Genomic DNA, 17474 nt, shown 5'->3' with positions numbered 1-17474 from the left:
GGTATGACCTATAATTGACCAAGCAGGGGATTCCAGTTCAGACAACCAGTGTCCAGCACCAGGGTTGTTTGCTCCCAAGCACTAGCAGTCACCTTTCTGTCACTCATCTTCCCTGTGCCCACTGGAGCCATAAATCACACTTCACCCTCTCTCCAGTGTCTCTCTGGATTTTCATGGAAATCAGCAGTTGTACTTCATTCAAAAACATAATTTACTGTATTAACATGTACATGTGTACATGTGTGTGCATTTGGTGCATGGGTGTATTGGATGATGCCTTTTCATAGGTCAGAGGACAGCTTGTAGGAGTTGATTTTCTCCTTCCATAACATAGAGCATAGAGATTGAACTCAGGCCCTCAGGTTTGACAGCTGGTACCATGAACCCACTGTACTATCTTGTGGTGGTTTGAAGGAAAATGTCCCCCAGAGGGAATGGCACTATCAGGAAGTGTGGCTTTGTTGGAGTAGGTGTGGCCTTGTTGGAAGAAGTATATCACTGTGGGGATAGGCTTGGAGGTTCTTTGTTCAAGCTATGCTCAGTGAGAAACAGTTTGCTTCTGCCACCTCTGGATCAAGATGTAGAATTCTCAGCTCCTTCTCCAGTACCATGTCTGCCTGCATACTGCCATGCCCCACAATGATAATAAACAAATCTCTGAAACTGTAAGCCAGCCCCAATTAAATGTTTTCCATTATAAGAATTGTGTGGTGATGGTTCTCTTCATAGCAATAAATAAAAATCCTAAAACATATCCCCCAAGCTTCTAAGAATGCTATTTTAATTCTTGTGTGTTAGGGGATAATAAACTGGTCCCAGAGCTGGTCTAGAGGATGTAATAGAGACTTTTACTGAGTTCTTTTGAATTTAGGTTTGTCTGCCAGGTTTTTACAGGAACTAAAGTTTTAAGGAAGTCTAAAAGACTCATCTATAGAATTATAATAAAACATTAAATAAGAAAAAGAAGCTGTGTCTCTTAACTCTTGTAAACCTGTCCTTTAGCTATCAGCCACAGTGCTGATAGCCAGTTTGAATACAGGCTGCAATAGATCCTGGGTGTGAACCAGAACAATTCATGGAAAGTGCAGAACTCCCTCAGTTTCTGCCTATTTCCATTTTCACCTCAGATACGTAAATGAGAATTGATGGATGGCACACACTGGAAATGGCACAGCATGGATTCTTTTCAGAGACACTGAATAGCACGCATTCCAATAGATACTCCATCTGCACAAGACCAGTTAAGGTAATCAGGTAGGACACACAATACTTTCACATCTAGTGTGTTTTCAGCACATAGATTGGCTTATTTTATTTTATTGTTTTATTTTGTGTGTGCATGGTGCATATGTTCGTGTGTGTGTGTGTGTGTGTGTGTGTGTGTGTGTGTGTGTGTGTGTGTGTGTATGCATTTGGATGCTTGTGCACATGTGTGTGAAAGTCAGAGGCCAGTGTTAAGTGTCTTCCTATATTGCTCTTTGTATTATTTTTGAATCATAGCCTAGAGTCATCTAGGCTTTCAGTCAATTGAGAGGTTGCTTGGATAGACCTATTGGGGGGCTCTCTTGATTATCAATTGAGTTGGAGGGTCAGGTCTACTATGGGAAACACCCTTCTCTAGACAGGTGATCCTAGGTTTGATAAGAAACCACAAAATAGAAGCCTAAGGGTAAGCTAGCCAAGCCTATGGTTTCTGCCACCAGGTTCATACTTGAGTGCCTGCCCTGACTTCCCTCAAAAAAGCAAATGACTTGAAGGTGGAAGCCAAATAAAACATAGTAACTTTGATTGGAGTGTTTTATCACAGCAATGGAAAGCAAACTCAAACACTGGAGCTCACCAATTCGTTTACACTAGCCAAGTAAAAGACCAGTTTAGCCTTCCTCCCCCTTGTCAGTGCTGAGATTACAGACATGCAACTCCATGCCTGGTTCTTACATGGTGAAAAGGATCCTAACACAAGTCTTCATGCTTCCACAGTAAGCACTGTATCAACTGAGCTATCCCAACAGCTCTTAACTATTGTTTGATCCACACAATAAACCTTATAAAGAATGTTTCCCCAACCTGTGTCTCCCAATATATCACACAGAAGTCCTATGAACAACAAACATTTTCCCACAAATGAACCAGAAGCTAGAATAGAGTATGAGTTGCAGCCTCAGTTTTGACACACTCGGTAGCCCTGTAAGCCAAGATTCAAAATTTTTTATGGACAAATCCACTTAATGAGTAAAGCATAACAATAAGCAAAAACAGAGGCTTTGTGACTTGTAAAATGGCTCACTCAGTAAAGCACTTCCTGGCAAAAATGTACACCTGAGTTCAATCCCTCATACCCAAACTAAAATGCCAAACATAGTGGTTCACTGCTGCAGTCCCAGATCTGGGGAGGAGGAGACAGGAAGACCACTGAGGCTCACAGACAAGCCAACTTGGAAAGTTTCTGGCCATTGAGAGAGCCTGTCTCCAAAAATAAAAGGTGGGTGGAGTCTGAAGAATAACACCTGAGCTTGTCCTTTGACACACACATAAACACACATACATTACACACATAAGAGGCCCTTCTATGAATATGAAGCACTGGACCATGTGTCTAAGAGTCATAAAATTATGTTCACATGTGTCTAAGTAATAAAATTATGCCTCACGTTCAGAAGGGCATCCCATCGGCTTCTCTCTTTAGAGCACTCTCATCCATATGAACCAGAATCTGGGCTGAGCAAAGACCCCTAAGCCTGGGATAATGTTGGATGAAACATATACATGATTCCTGTGCTAGTGGGCAGGTAGAGTATGACAGGATGCTGCAGCTGACAGCCACCCATAGCACACACTTCCAGTTTAAGGCTTAACAAAGCTTCTGAGGGAAAGCAAGTGGGAACCTCACCCCATACCCAATGTGCTTTTTAAAAAGACCCAAATCCTGTGGGATAGAGTTGAAGAGATGGCCCACTTGCAGCTTTCTGGAAGACTCAAGGTGGGTTCCTAACACCTACATCAGGCAGCTCACGGTTGTTTGTAAATCTAGCCTCATGGTATCCCATGCCCTCTTCTGTCTGGCCTCTGCAGATAAGAGGCACACTTGCAGACAGACATAAACAAAGACAGACAGATATATATATATATATATATATATATATTTGAAATATATATATTTCAAAAATTGTGTAAGGAACCCTGGAAGGGGACTGTTTGAGAACTTTTTTCAGAGAGAAGCAAAGGGGTTTATCACAGGAGACTCATGGAAAGGAGGGACATCTTTGTCTGAATAGGACCCAGTTGTAGTCATGGCTGTTTGCCACTAGAATAATATTGAGAGAATGGTTTGGGTAGGCATTACTTTATATCTCCTAGAAATTAACTAAGAGGAAAAGACTTCAGTGTCATCTGTAAATGACCAGTGAAGGAAATGTGGGAAAAGCAGCCTGTGGTATTTCACGGAGCCCTGCTACTGTGTGTAAACAAGAATTTAGGTGCCATAATAGGGAGCGACTAGGGGATGCTTGATGGTGGCCAGAGTCAAAGGCATCCTTGAGCAAAGAGTAAAAACAAATGTAGACACAGTGTGAGAAGATTTACTACTGGGATGTTCTTTGCCTCTGGATATTCCCTAGCAGGTAGGTTGTCCCTTAGCTGTGAGAGATGGCTGACTGCCAGAGCTATGCACAGTTGTCTTAGCTAGGGTGACTATTGCAGTGATGAAATATCATGACCAAAAATAACTTGGGGAGGAAAGGGTTTATTTCACTCACAATTCCACAGAACTCTCCATCTTCAAAAGCGGTGAGAGCAGGAACTCAAGCAGAGCAGGAACCTGTAGGCTTGCTTAGATAGACCTACCCACAATAGTCTGGGCCTGCCCACATCAATCATTACGTTTTAGAAAATGTCCTACAGCCCAATCTATGGACTCATTTTCTCAATTGAGGCTCCCTCCCCTCTGATAACTCTAACTAGTATCAAATTGATATAAAATTAGCCAGCACAACTGTTCAGACTTGTTCTGGCTAAAAGGAAGCCTGCTTGCCTGCCTGCATATCTCAGGCCATGGTGGAATCATACAACTTTCACAATGTAGCTCAGGCAGTCTCACCATGGAACTGATCTTATGAAGCCCTCATGACCTATACTACCTCTTGCCATGCAAAGAAGCTGTGTTTCTTCTTGCTCCTCCATCCTTCCCTCACTTCACTTCTCCAGGAAGGGAACCCTTGCAAATCTCTTCACCATCAGCTCATTTTTTGGAAGGGATGTCACCATGGTTTCTACCATTCTGGCTTTGTGACTAAATGGTGAAGTGTGTGACAGAGATGTAGACACAAGCAGGCTCCATGAACTTGTGTGGATGCCACTGCTCACCTGTGTGTCTCTTTGTGAAATATTATAATTTGGAAGGTGCTTGTGGCTCAGGCAGCTTGACTATGGTCTCTTTCAATGAACATTTGCTTTAAAGTTTGGCATTAGTAGCTAATCAGGCCATGTCCACATGCAGCAGCTGGGAAGAAAAAGGCAAGTGCCATACATAGAGCCTGCCTGTGAATCTGTAAACCTTTGGAAGACTCTCTATGTTCCAGGATTCAGGAACTTAATAGGCACTCAAATTTAAGTCTCACATTTTTCAGGAGACTTACAGGATTAAGCTGCTGGAATTTGGAACATCAGAGGGCTGACGATGTCATGAGTACCTTTACTAGATGTGCCCATCTCCAACACTTCTTTGGCATCCTCAGAGTTATGTGTTCATTCCCTACAATGCAGGACCCCTCACTTCCTGCTTCCTAGCAACTAGGGACAATCTGACTCCAGGCTGTGCTATGGAAACCATATCAACCACATAATAGACACATCCTCTTTCTTCTAAATGTATAAGAAGGGATCCCTGTTTTGCCATGTGAAACAGAAATTTCTCAGAACTCCGCCACACTACTGTCTGTCTACAGCATCAATACCTCTTCTAGGAAATGTATTACCTCAAAGGGCAATCTGCCTCAGTATCATCCACCCCAAACAAAGGTTTTTCATCTTTGGAAGAGTGAAGCCTTTGAGGCCATGGTAGACTGGAAATGTTCACCTGTTTATTTCACAGTCTGGGAATTACATGTGCCATGATGAAACAACCAGGAATTATTGATGTTCAAAAGTTTTCCAATTTAGCTTGGCTTTGGTGGCTCATGCCTTTAATCCCAGCACTCAGGAGGCAGAGGCAGACAGATCTCTGTGAGTTTCAAAGCAGCCTGGTCTACAAAGAGAGCCCCAGGACAGGCTCCAAAGCAATACAGAGAAACCTTGGCTTGAAACCCCCCCCCCCAAAAAAGTTTTCCCGTTTAGTTAAGAGAATGCCTTGTATTTGTCCCCTATGCAGACTCAGAATTGCTTTATACACACATAAAACAGCCAAGCATTTATAGAAATGTGTTGGATGATCATGCATATAAAAGCTTGAATACTGATTAATAGTTCAATTTGATACTGAATAACTAAATCTAAATTAAATAAAACTGCCTGGACTTCCTTGATGAAGCCAGCTATACTTCAATGCTCTCTCTCTCTCTCTCTCTCTCTCTCTCTCTCTCTCTCTCTCTCTCTGTGTGTGTGTGTGTGTGTGTGTGTGTGTGTGTGTCTGTGTGTGTGTGTCTGTGTGTCTGTGTGTCTGTGTGTCTGTGTTTACAGGTACTGTGCCCATCATTTCTCAAGAGCTGTGTACTTTGGGGGACAGGGTCTCTCATTGATCACTCCTTTGTCTAGGCTGGGAGCTCAAGAGTTCCTCCTGTCTCCACCTCCCCAATTCTGGGATTAATTACATGCTCTACCATACTCAGCATTTTACATGGGCTAAGTGGGACAAACATACGATCTCAAGCATGAGGCATGCAGATCTCTGTGAGTTGGAGGACAGCCAGGATAGGCTCCAAAGCTACACAGAGAAACCCTGTTACATTAAATCTTTCTGCCAAAGCCACCCAAGCCCTACCACCACGTGGACGCTCTCTGCCAGCTTCCCGCCTGAGTTAGGGCCCAAATTAATACACAGAGAGATTTGTATTAGGTACAATGCTGCTTGGCCAATGACTAGGATTCTCATCTGCTAGCTCAGTCTTAATTATCATAAATCTATATATCTTATCGGACGCCTTATTGGTGTCCCTCCTTGCCGGTGGATCACATTGCTCCGCTGAAGGAAGAGAGGAGGGGAAAAGGGGACACTTTAGGTTTCCTTTGCTTAAATATGAGTCTCCTTGCTATGTCACTTCCTGCCTAGATCACCACTTCTCTACTACAGTTCCCAGAATCCTATTTGACTCCTAGTCCTGTCTAAATTGCTGTCTCATTGGCCAAACAGTATTTTATTCAATAATCAATAAGATAAACATACAAAGAAGTACATTCCCCATCAAAACCCTGTCTCAAAACAACAACAACAACAACAACAAAATGAAACAAACAAACAAAAAGCAAAAAGACTGTCTCTGTTTTCTTTCTGATAATGGCAAATAGTAAACTACCAACCACTACACAAACAATAGTGTGTAACAGTTCTGTTCTTTTTCTATTTTGTACTTTAAGTTACCTTATTTAAGGCAAAAACTATCAACTGACAAACAGCAGCAGCCCTTAGGCTGTTGATAGGAAGTGAACACAAGAAGAGGAACTGGATGGAGCAGTTTTTACAAGTCTGGATTTAGACCATTTTTCTTTTGTTTGTTTGTTAGTTTTTGAAGCAGGATCTCGAGCCCAGCCATTCCCAAATTGTTTATGTTGCTGGGGAGGGCCTGGATTTTCTGTTCCTCTAGCTTCCACCTCCATTTTGTGTCTTAGAAATACAGGTGTGCTGCCACACCTCCTTTATTCAATGCTGGGAAATGAACACTGCCCTTTCTGTATGTTACAAGTACTCTATCAACTGAACTGCACCCGGCCCTGAACCTGTTTAAACACATTAAATACACATCATACAACCTTAGACAGTCTATATGGGAGCCTGGAGCTGTCATTAAGCAAACAGACATGGTGACACTACCCTTACGGTGTCCTCAGTATTCTTATATATCATATAAGGCTAATCACACTAATGAACTCTGATTCCCAAATTCTTTCCAGTCTCATCTCTTCATAATCAAATGATTCAAAATGAAAAGTAACTACCAAAGACCTCCATGGATTCTTAGTGCCTTGTGCTGCCCTAGGAAGGTAATGTATGTGTGTATATATGTGTGTGTATGTGTGTGTGTGCGTGTGTGTGTGTGTGTGTGTGTGTGTGTGTGTGTGTGTGTGTGTGCAGTGTGGTAGATATGTGAGTCTGTAGTTGTGTAGTATATGTTATGTTGTATATATTACATATGTGAGGATGTGTTTTGTGTGGGGTGCTTGCATTCTGTACCAAAATATAAAGTCTGTAAAGTGAAGAACTCAAAGCCTTTTCATTCATCCCTGGATGTAAAAGAACCAAATTCTCCAAGTAAACCAAATTGTCATGGCAGAGATATATGATTTGAACTTCTAAATGCAAACATCTGAAAAATATATATTCAAGTAAGGAAAAAGACTTAAAATTTCAAGGGATAATGTTAAACAGTTATTGTGAATTCCGTTTTACAGGGAAAAGAGCCATGAACATTCTTCCTCTTGTGGCTACTAAAGCCTCTATGATTATGTGGGTTTTAATCACACACTCACACACAGTAACTTAAATTCTTCCCCTGATCTAGATCACATCTAGCAGTTTGATACTTGGCCAGTAGCGGCTGAATTTCCTGTTCACACTGTTTGTGAAAGCCCATCTGACTTAATCCCCCAACTCTGAAGCTTTCTCTCCACAAAACACATCTCATGTGACACTCAGAGTTTTCACCTAAGCTGTAATTACATGGAGTGACTTGGCTGCCTAAGTTAATGGCCACTGACCTCAGCTCAGTGCAGTTTCCAGGCCCTTTCAAGAGTGATTAGTGCTCTTTCTTGCTTTTCATTTTCCTTGTGTGAGATGAGATGAAGGTTAGAGGGGGCATGGAAGTAAAAGAACAAATCCATTCAGCAAATCCCCTCCAGTGATGAGACAGCAAGGCCCGGCAGTCCTTAGCTTCCGGGCTGGGTTGCAGATCTTGATTTACACAACAGCTGTACTGGGGGGGGCATTTTTATTTAATTTTATTTTTACACAATGGCTGTACTAGGGGTGCTATTTTTATTTAATTTTATTTTTATCTTTTAATAAATTAGTTTGTCCCTGATGGAACTCATTGTATCTGTATTGGTTAGGAGTAGAGCACAGCCTTGCTGGATTCTCCTTCTCACTTTGGATAAACATTGTCTCTGCTGGTGTACACTTACCAGCTGTTCACTTTCTTCCCTTGTGTAGTCACACTTGAAAATATACAACTCTGTTGCTATCCATGTTCAGTGCATGGTGGATTTTATGTTGTTCGCTGGGCATTCAAAAACTTTAAATAATGCCCAACACTTGCAGGGAAAGTCCTTCCTCTGTGTAAAATGGTTCAGCAGGTCTGCATGCAAGGATACAGCTTTTGAATGGAAATTTCCCCTAAATTAAAGTATTTTTCTTGAGTATAAGTACAAGGCTTAGGAGAATCAAGAAGTAAACGAAACTGAAAGTTTCATGAAGATCCGGAAACCTACAATATTCCCAAGGTGTCTCTCAAATGTTATATCACTATAATCATTTTGAAAGAGGAGAGTCTGGACTTAGCTGAGATACTGGGGGATGCAGCTGTGCTGTTGAGTGCTTCATTGTTAATGAATCCTCCATGTTCCTGTAAGTGACATCTCACCCACAGACCTGCAAGGAACCCCAAGAAACTCAGTGGCTCATTGAGCTAGACCTGAGTGGATTCCTTCCTTGGAATGTTATTAGTGCCCTGGTATAGCGCACAAATAGAAATGGCAGTCACCACCACTGAGCATCTGTAGGCCTTCAGAATGGGATTTTATTGATGGGAATGATGATGGGGCATGCCCCTCTGTATATAAGTTTCTCTTATTTGTTTATGAACAAAACTCTATTTGGCCAATAGAGGCAGGGAGATAGGCAGGGCTAGGAGAATTCTGGGAAAGGTAAACATAGAGACTAAGAAGAAAAGCCATGTAGCCGCAAAAGGAGAAACAGGTCCGGACATTTTCTGGTAAGCCATGACCACACGTTAAAGATTAATGGAAATGGGTTAATAGTTAAGACAGAGGTAGCCAGTAAAAAGCTCTAGCCATCGGCTAACAGTTTAATTATAACTATAAGTCTCTGTGTGCTTATTTGAGGCCAAACAGCTGCAAGAAAAATCTACAGCAACAAAATGGCACCCACACTCAGAGTGAGATTTCCAAAACCTGACAAGAACTTTAAAAGGGATTCTAGGCAAAAGAACAGAGATAAGCATGGCTTCTTGGTAGCAGTATTTTCTCTGGTGGGCTCTGTTTGCTAGAGATAAGCAGAGGCCCCCAGCTCCTTTAAGAGAGAGGCTTCAGACCAAACTGGAGGAAACCCACAGAAAAAGCTCACCTGACAGCTCAAAAACCAGCACAGGATGGAACCAGGCTTTCTGAACATGGGTGTCAGCTACAAAGCCTGGGCAGTCTATGGACCTTTAATAGTAGAACAGTATTTATTATTAGTGTATGAAGGAACATTGGGAGCCCATTCCCCATAGAGGGATACTCTTTTATCCTAGACACACAGGGGAGGGCCTAGGCCCTGCCCCAAATGATGTGACAGCCTTTGATGATCCCTCATGGAACGCCTCACCCTTTCTATGGAGCAGAAGAGGGATGGTCAGGATAGGAGGGGAGGGAGAGGGAACTGGGATTGATATATAAAATAAGAGTGTTTGTTTAACAAAGAGAGAGATAGAGAGTGAGAGCGAGAGTGAGAGTGAGAGAGAGAGAGAGAGATGCTTCTTGACTCAGCATTAGCGGCAACAACTACAGGGCTATTTTAAAAGGCCCTGCTACCAAACAATTATATGGTATGAATGAGAGCTGGCAGCAGCAGTAACTACATCTTCGAGCCACACAGAATGCTGCATAGCAGATTTAGCTTTTACTCATATAGACAAAAAAAGGTGCATGGATATTTAGAAGGGCCAGTGATTTTTGTGTTGGGTAGGGAAATGAGAGAAATGAATGTGTCTAACTAAAACAGTCTACTGCCATGGTATGCTGATATGGAAAACACTGCATTACAAGCACTGGGAATGTAGCTCAGTTGGTGCAGTGCTTGCTCAGGGCTTCATCCCAACACTGTATGATTCAGTTCTGGCTATACAAGTCTGTAGTCATAGCACTGAGGAGACAGAGGCAGGGGAATGAGAAGTTCAAGGTCATCTTCAGCTGTAAAGTGAGTTCCAGGCCAGCCTGAGCTAAAGACCAGTTGCAGAAACAACAGAAAAATAAATTCTGAGGCTCCAAAGGCATGGTGTGGTGACTTATCAATGATAATCCTCTATTGTACACTTGAAATCCCATGAGGCACTAGAGCAAATACCAACACCCAAAGTGAATATGGGAAAGAGAAGGCCCTATTAGCTAACTTGATTGTGCTAACCATTTGATAATGAACACATATGTCACATCATCACACCATGTAGTTTAGCATATATAATTAATTTGTTACTTATGGTTCAATAACACCCTGGGAGAAATAATTGTGCTAATAAAAAGAGTGCACATCTGTTTCTCTGAACATTGCGGAAGTTATGAGGAGCCTTTGACAGAGACATGGGAGGGTATCCCTGGATGAGAGTGAGTATGTAGGAGAAGAGTCCTTGGTGAATTTGTGGCATGGCGATGTCATTCCTCCCTATACTGAAGCTCTGTTACCATGGAAATGGGGATGAGGGTGATTCCTCTGTGGAAGGTAGTCGAAGTACTATGAGGTAAAGCCTCAAGCACATTGCTTTTGTGAAATTTTCAGTTCTATGTTACATAACCTTTAACAAGACTGAATTTCCTAGAGTCACAGCTCAGTACTAAGGGAGAAACTCTTTGATATCTTTGTGGCTATCAGAGTATCTGACATTTCATACCTAAGGTACTATCTGCTTTGGGGGGTATATTTGATCTCTGTCCATTCATAAAATAAAAGGGGAGATTTAAAAGACTCGGTGTAGAAAAAGGATATTCAGGTTCTCATTTCTTTGGGCCTTGATAGTTTGTAGATAGGACATAAATCTAGTCTGAGAAGAAGAAAAATGGATCATTGCTTTTCTGCAATTTTCAATATCAATTAATGCTACATGGTTTCTTTTTTTAGCTCGCTAAATTTTACACTTGCCTGTTCATTCACAGGAAAAAATTTTGTTCTTCACAATGTTACCATACTTAAATGTTTTATACATACAAATATAATCATAATGTATGTATGTATATCCCTTATGTAGACTATATTTGCATATACACATATTCATTACTTTATCCACTCATATGTGCATACATTCTAGACTCTGAATTTTCCAGCTGTATGTTACATTCCCAGTGCACACGTAGTTTTAAAATATTTATTTTGTTAATGTTTACTTTATGTGTCAGTGTGTGGCTATTTTCATGTGAGTGGCATGCCTATGGAGGCCAGAAAAGGGTATCACAGCCTCTGAAGCAGGAGTTGTGAGCCACTCATGACAGCTGGGAACCAAACTTGGGTCCTCAGGAAGAGCAAACGAGCACTTTTAACCGCTGAGCCATCTTTCCAGCCCCTCCATCACATTTATTGTTCTTGTGAATTAGGGTCTCTCTCTGAAGTAGGAGCTCACTAATTTGCTTAGACCAGGTGGCCAGCATGGCCCAGGGATCCTCCTGATTCTATGTACTTCTCACAATGCTTAGGTTACAGTGTATACTATGAGGTATAGATTTTTATGTGGGTGATGAACTCAGGTGCTCATGTTTGTGAAGTGAGCAGAGCACTTAGCCAAGTGGGTTGTCTCTTCAAACCATAAACTCTTTGCAAATAGTATTCCTACATGTTTTGGTAGATCATACGTGAAGGTTCTAGCATGGTGCCCAACACATAAAGGTACACTTGAATAGTTACAGAAGCATTGACTATTCATTAATTGCCCCCAATTCATTAGCTTGTAACTCTGGTAGCATTCATTTCATCAATCTCCACAGAAAACATCTGGGATATCTGTTGGTCAACGTCACTGTCAAAAGTGCCCAGGTAATTCACATTGAGAGTGAGAGCCAGGGTTCAAATTTCTCTAGAGCTTGGGGTTGCCCATCTATAATGGAAGATGAGGCCCTGTGAATGGAGAGAACTGCCAGTACTTTGCTCACTGAGATAGAGGGGGCGTTCTATTCACTGTATTCCACCTTTAAGACTGTTGCTTCTGCTTAGTCTTCTCAGTTTAGATTCCAACAAAAAGAGGCATGACTTCAGTCTCCTCTCTCACACATTGGTCTGAGGTAGAGGTGCCCGGGACCCCACCAAGCCAGAAAATGATACGGATAATTAGTCATTACAGAGACACTGTCTCCGGTCAAGATCTGTCTCTTAGAGAGGAAAATGACCTACAATTAGACCTGCAGCTTTCTCAGAAGTGGATAAGGAGTTCCTAGACAGTGTGGACCTGATACCACACAATTTGAGTGGCAATGAGACTACCTGTCTTGGAAGCAGTTCTAGAGACTGTATTGAAATGTTTCAACATGAGTCTCTTCATGAAATGAAAATGGGGCCTCCTTGTTTGACTCCCAGCTTTGTGTTCTGAAGTGGCAAAGTTCTTTTCAACATGGTAATACTGCAAGATGGATATTATCCAGAGATGCCAAAGACATAAATGAAAGCTTTATCAAGTGGCTTGCTGATGCCCATGGAACACCACAGTTTCACAGCTGTCACATGGTTGGCCAGTTCCCAAGCCATTATTCTTCCTGCCCTATCCTCTCCCAATTTTGTTAAAAAAAAAAATCAAGCTGCTATTAAAGCAGTGATGAGCATGAATCCTGAATTCAGTTGAGTTCAGTTTGAAATTAAGTGTTTCCCTACTATGTGATGTTGGGCAAACTATGACATTTCCCTGAAGTTCAGCAACTGTATTTTGTGAGAAATGTTGTAATTAATACCATACATTACTTTTGCTGTGGGTTGATATGATAATATACATAAAACAATTATTAAATTTGCTATTTATGAGATTAGTCAAGTATTAAAACAGAAAATGAACAGTCTCCTCACTGTTCTAGGTTGAATTTTTTTTTTCCTTTTAGAATAGTACAGCCCTTGGCATCCTCAAAGGCTCAGTTTCAGAATCTTCTACATAACATAATAGATGTTCAAGTCTTTGGTATAAAATGACAGAACAGTGATTCTCTGCAGCATCTAATATGTTGTAAATGCTAAATAAATGGCTGTTATACAGTGTTGTTTAGGGAACAATGACAAGAAAAACATTCATGTTCAGTACATAGGCAATTTTTCTATTGTTTCCACCCAATGAATAGGGAGATGCATCTGTATTCTTAGATGGCTTTATCAAATAAATTATGACTCTGACTTGTTGGTAGATGATAGCCATTATAACTGTGAGCTTAACACACAGCATAAAATACACTACAAGAGTATAAAAAGACTTATGAATCAGAATTGATGGAGATTCAAAATTATAAAATGTTAACAAATTAAATCCATTGAGGGTTAAAATACCAATAATTCAATAACCAACTAATATGTATTTCAGAATGCAAAGGTAAATCAAAATGGAAAAATAGAAAAATAGAAAAATAGTCTGTCTAATGCACTGTTAGGAAGAGTTGGTATGAATAAGAAAAGGCCAATGGATATGCTACACTTGCACACTATATATATATGTGTGTGTGTGTGTGTGTGTATTAATGTGTGTATGTGGGTGTACATGCACTTGATTATGTGTAAGAAGGCCCAAATTTTACATCAGTGTTGCCTTAAATAGCTTTAACTATCAGCTTGGCATAGCCTAGAGTCACCTGGGAATGGATTCTTGAGTGATTGATCCGATTGTGCCTGAGAATATGAGGGAGCAAAGGACTAGAATATAATGGAAGAGTGATCACACTGACTCTGGAACCCCCACACCAGTGCACTCTGTCTCTCCCTCTCCCTCTCCCTCTCCCTCTCCCTCTCCCTCTCCCTCTCCCTCTCTCTCTCTCTCTCTCTCTCTCTCTCCTCTCTCGCTCTCTCCTTCCCTCCCTCCCCCTCCCTCTCTTTCCCTCTCTTTCTCTCTCTGGCATGTTTAAGGAGACTGTCTTGATGTTAGTAGATGTGCACTGTGGGCAGTATCATCTACTAGAGGACCTGTAGTTCCACACTGTATTAAAAACTTTCTAGGCATGAACCTACAAGCAAATCATCACGCAGCATTCTGTTCCTCCAGGGTTTACCCTATACTTCCATGGTGGTGAGTGAGATCTTTAGTTGGATGTAGGACAACAGCAAACAGGCCTGCTTTCTGATTCCTGTTTCAATTACTGCCCAGGCTTCCCTCAATGATGAACTGAAATCTAGAAGCTTGAATAAGCTCTTCTTCTCTAAGACACTTTTGGTATGCGTGTTTTATCATAGGAATAGAAAGGAAACTGTAGCAGGTCTTCCTCAATTGCTCTCTATGTTACATGGTGGGGCAAACTCTCTTGTCAACCAGGAACTCACTATTTGACTTGTCTTGCTAGCCAGTTTTGCTCGAGGCATGGTCTGCCTCTGCCTCCTGTATGGTAAGACTGTAGGCAGCTGCTGCATCCTTCTGGCACTTACATGACTTTTGTGGACCTGAACTCCTCCCCTAATTCTTGTGAAGTAAGTGTTTTATGCACTGAACCATCTTCCATCATGCATCAGCCCTGGCACTCAACTATTTATAAATCAAGAACAAGTTTATAATGCTAATCAGATTTTAGAATTTTGAAAATTAAGATATTTAAAAAAGAAATCACATAATTCTCAATATCCATCTCTATACATGACAAAATCAATATCAAACTATGATTAAAAATATAGCTAACTATCCACCATCATGTTGGTTAAGTTCATTTTGCATTAAAGATTAGTCAAGTGTAACTAATCTAGTTTTACCAGTCCAAGTAATAACCAATGGAATGCTCTATCTGGTAAGGTAACAGATTATTTGGGTTCTTAACTTTAACTAATACATACTTATTTGGGTTCTTACCTTTAACTAATATATACTTTAAAATAGTAGTATTAATCTCACAATAGAACTAAATGCATTGAAATATTTTAATAAACAATCCATTAGCTTATCATGAAGCATGCTTTGGTGAGCATTTATGTTGACATATGAAATGTATATAATAAAGCAAATATTTTTAAAAATAATCTTCCCCAATACTTCTTAGAATGGTCACAAAAGGAATTCAGTGATGGGGATGGCTAAGTGGAAAAAGTGCTTACTTACAATCATGAAGATCTGAGTTTGATCCCACAGAACCCATAAAAATAGGCATGGCGGTGCATGCTTGTAATCAGGCAGAGACAGAAAGCCAGGCAGCCTAACCTTCCAGCTTCAGGCCAGTGAGACACCTTTCCTCATAAAAGAGTAGATAGCATATAAGAAACATCACTCAAACTGTTCTCTGTTTCTCTGATAGCATACATTGCATACTTGTGTGTATGCATACATACTCATATGTTGTCTGTATACAAACAAGTACATGCACACATGCTAATCTACACAATGAATTTCACAGGATGGCAATGTGGTTCTATGAGAGAGCACTTTCCTAACACACCTGGAGTCATGATTCTCAGGGGTAGCACCTCAAGAAAAACAAAACAAAACCCAAAGAATTTTTTGGTGTGTCTTTGGATTGGAGGAACATGATTCAGTATGTGTTGACTACCTATTACATGATGGGAAGTGTTTTTGTTATAAACTTAACACTCCTTCTGGAGTGTGATGTTAGATGTGTGCCCAATGTAGACACAGTACATTCTGTCTCCTTAGCACTCACTATGTCTTCATCTAACACCTGGATTTAGGGCTTACTCACTATACTTACCCATTCTCCAGTTGAGTTGAGCCTGGCTGGAACTTCCAGTGAGATCTGAGGAGCTGGAGAAAGCCGTTGGTGAGAGGAAGGAGGCCAATGGGTCATCACAGTTGTCTGAAAAGACAAGGAGAGGGGGAGAGGTCAAATTCAATTGGCAAGAAATATAGGGCCTCTCATTGATTAGGCATCTTCTCTGGAAAAGGTTTGGGACTATTTCAGTGTGTGTTATTGCAGTTAATTCTCATAACCCTCAAACATGTTATGTATGACTTCCTTTCATAGATGGAAAAAATGAAGGCTAGAAGAGTTCAAGTTCACAACACCAGTGAGCAGCATAACCAAAACTCTCAGGAAGATTTGTTTGAGTAAAAAATCCAGGCCCCAATCCATCATTAGTTGAACATTTGAGCAAATCCTCACAACACGTCTGTTTAGTCCATAAGAAGGGGGACTCTTACAGGAGGGTATTGTTTATCTCCCATCTTCAGCCCCAAAGTACCCTTGCCATAAATGTTTCCATCCCAATAGGATAATTTTGAATTTCTTACTACAATTTGTTGGTGAGCCAGTGAGAAATGTGCTTCTTATCTAATAGCTCACTTATGTTGCAGGAAGTAAAAGGGAGTAGTCACAGATTATGCACAATCTTGAGCTGGATATAACATCAATAGCTAATATTCTAGTCTTCCCTGATGAGGTACTTTCTAAGTAAGGCTGCTTAGACAAACAAATATAGGCCATTGTTTCAAAGGGGCCATTAACAGGAGCATGTCTTGGAAAAATGGTTATGTCCCTCCAAGTTCACACTAATCCATAGTCACTGGATTTTACATGGAGGGACTTGGTCTTCACACTTAGCCCATACCACATACATAACTGGTTTGAACATTTGTGCTCACCAAAGCTAGCATTGAGATTTAGTTACCATGCATCCAAACTGAGAAGCAGGATCTTTAAGAGATAATTTAGCCATAAGAGCTCTATTCTCCATATGAGATTTGTATTTAAGAACTGCAGTTTCTCCGTGTCTTTCCTTCTGTCATTTAGTGACTCGGTGATTTGACCTTGCTACATACTGACACCTTGATATCAGACTCCCCATCATCCAGGAATGCCACCCTTATCAGTGGCCCTGTCTCAGATATTCTGTTACAGTAGCACATGACAGGTTAGGGAACTTAGTCATCAATGTACTGGGGTGATACATTTTTTCTGAATCTTCTGCTAGATTCGCCATGTTTTTATAGGCTCTTACCAAGGAATCTACTGCATAATAGAACTCAAATGTGTGTGGAAAGAGTGTGATGGTGAATGATGCTGGCAGGGACAAGAGAAAGGACCAATCAATCAAACAATTAGCTCACTTCACAAAGCCAACATTCTTTCTACATTTTTCCATTTTGTAGATAATTGATTCTCTGGGACATTGAAAAATGACTTCATAAAATCTAGACAGACCTTATTCAAAACCAGATCTGAAATGTGCC

At 40.9% G+C, this 17474-nt stretch overlaps 1 protein-coding gene across 3 annotated transcripts in view; it reads right to left on the bottom strand.

Annotated features, from left to right (window-relative positions):
* Cntnap5 (contactin associated protein family member 5) overlaps window positions 1-17474 on the bottom strand; it is an 897862-nt gene that overhangs the window by 676615 nt on the left and 203773 nt on the right. For all 3 annotated transcript variants that reach the window (XM_035445443.1, XM_035445444.1, XM_035445445.1), the window contains exon 2: window positions 15997-16101. In XM_035445443.1, the coding sequence (XP_035301334.1) occupies window positions 15997-16101 (105 nt within the window). The remainder of the gene's footprint in view (window positions 1-15996; window positions 16102-17474) is intronic.

The sequence above is a fragment of the Cricetulus griseus genome, chromosome 5 (assembly GCF_003668045.3).
Source record: "Cricetulus griseus strain 17A/GY chromosome 5, alternate assembly CriGri-PICRH-1.0, whole genome shotgun sequence".
Taxonomy (NCBI): Eukaryota; Metazoa; Chordata; class Mammalia; order Rodentia; family Cricetidae; genus Cricetulus; species Cricetulus griseus.
The sequence above is the reverse complement of the archived record's forward strand: the minus strand, read 5'-3'. Positions and strand labels throughout refer to the sequence as shown.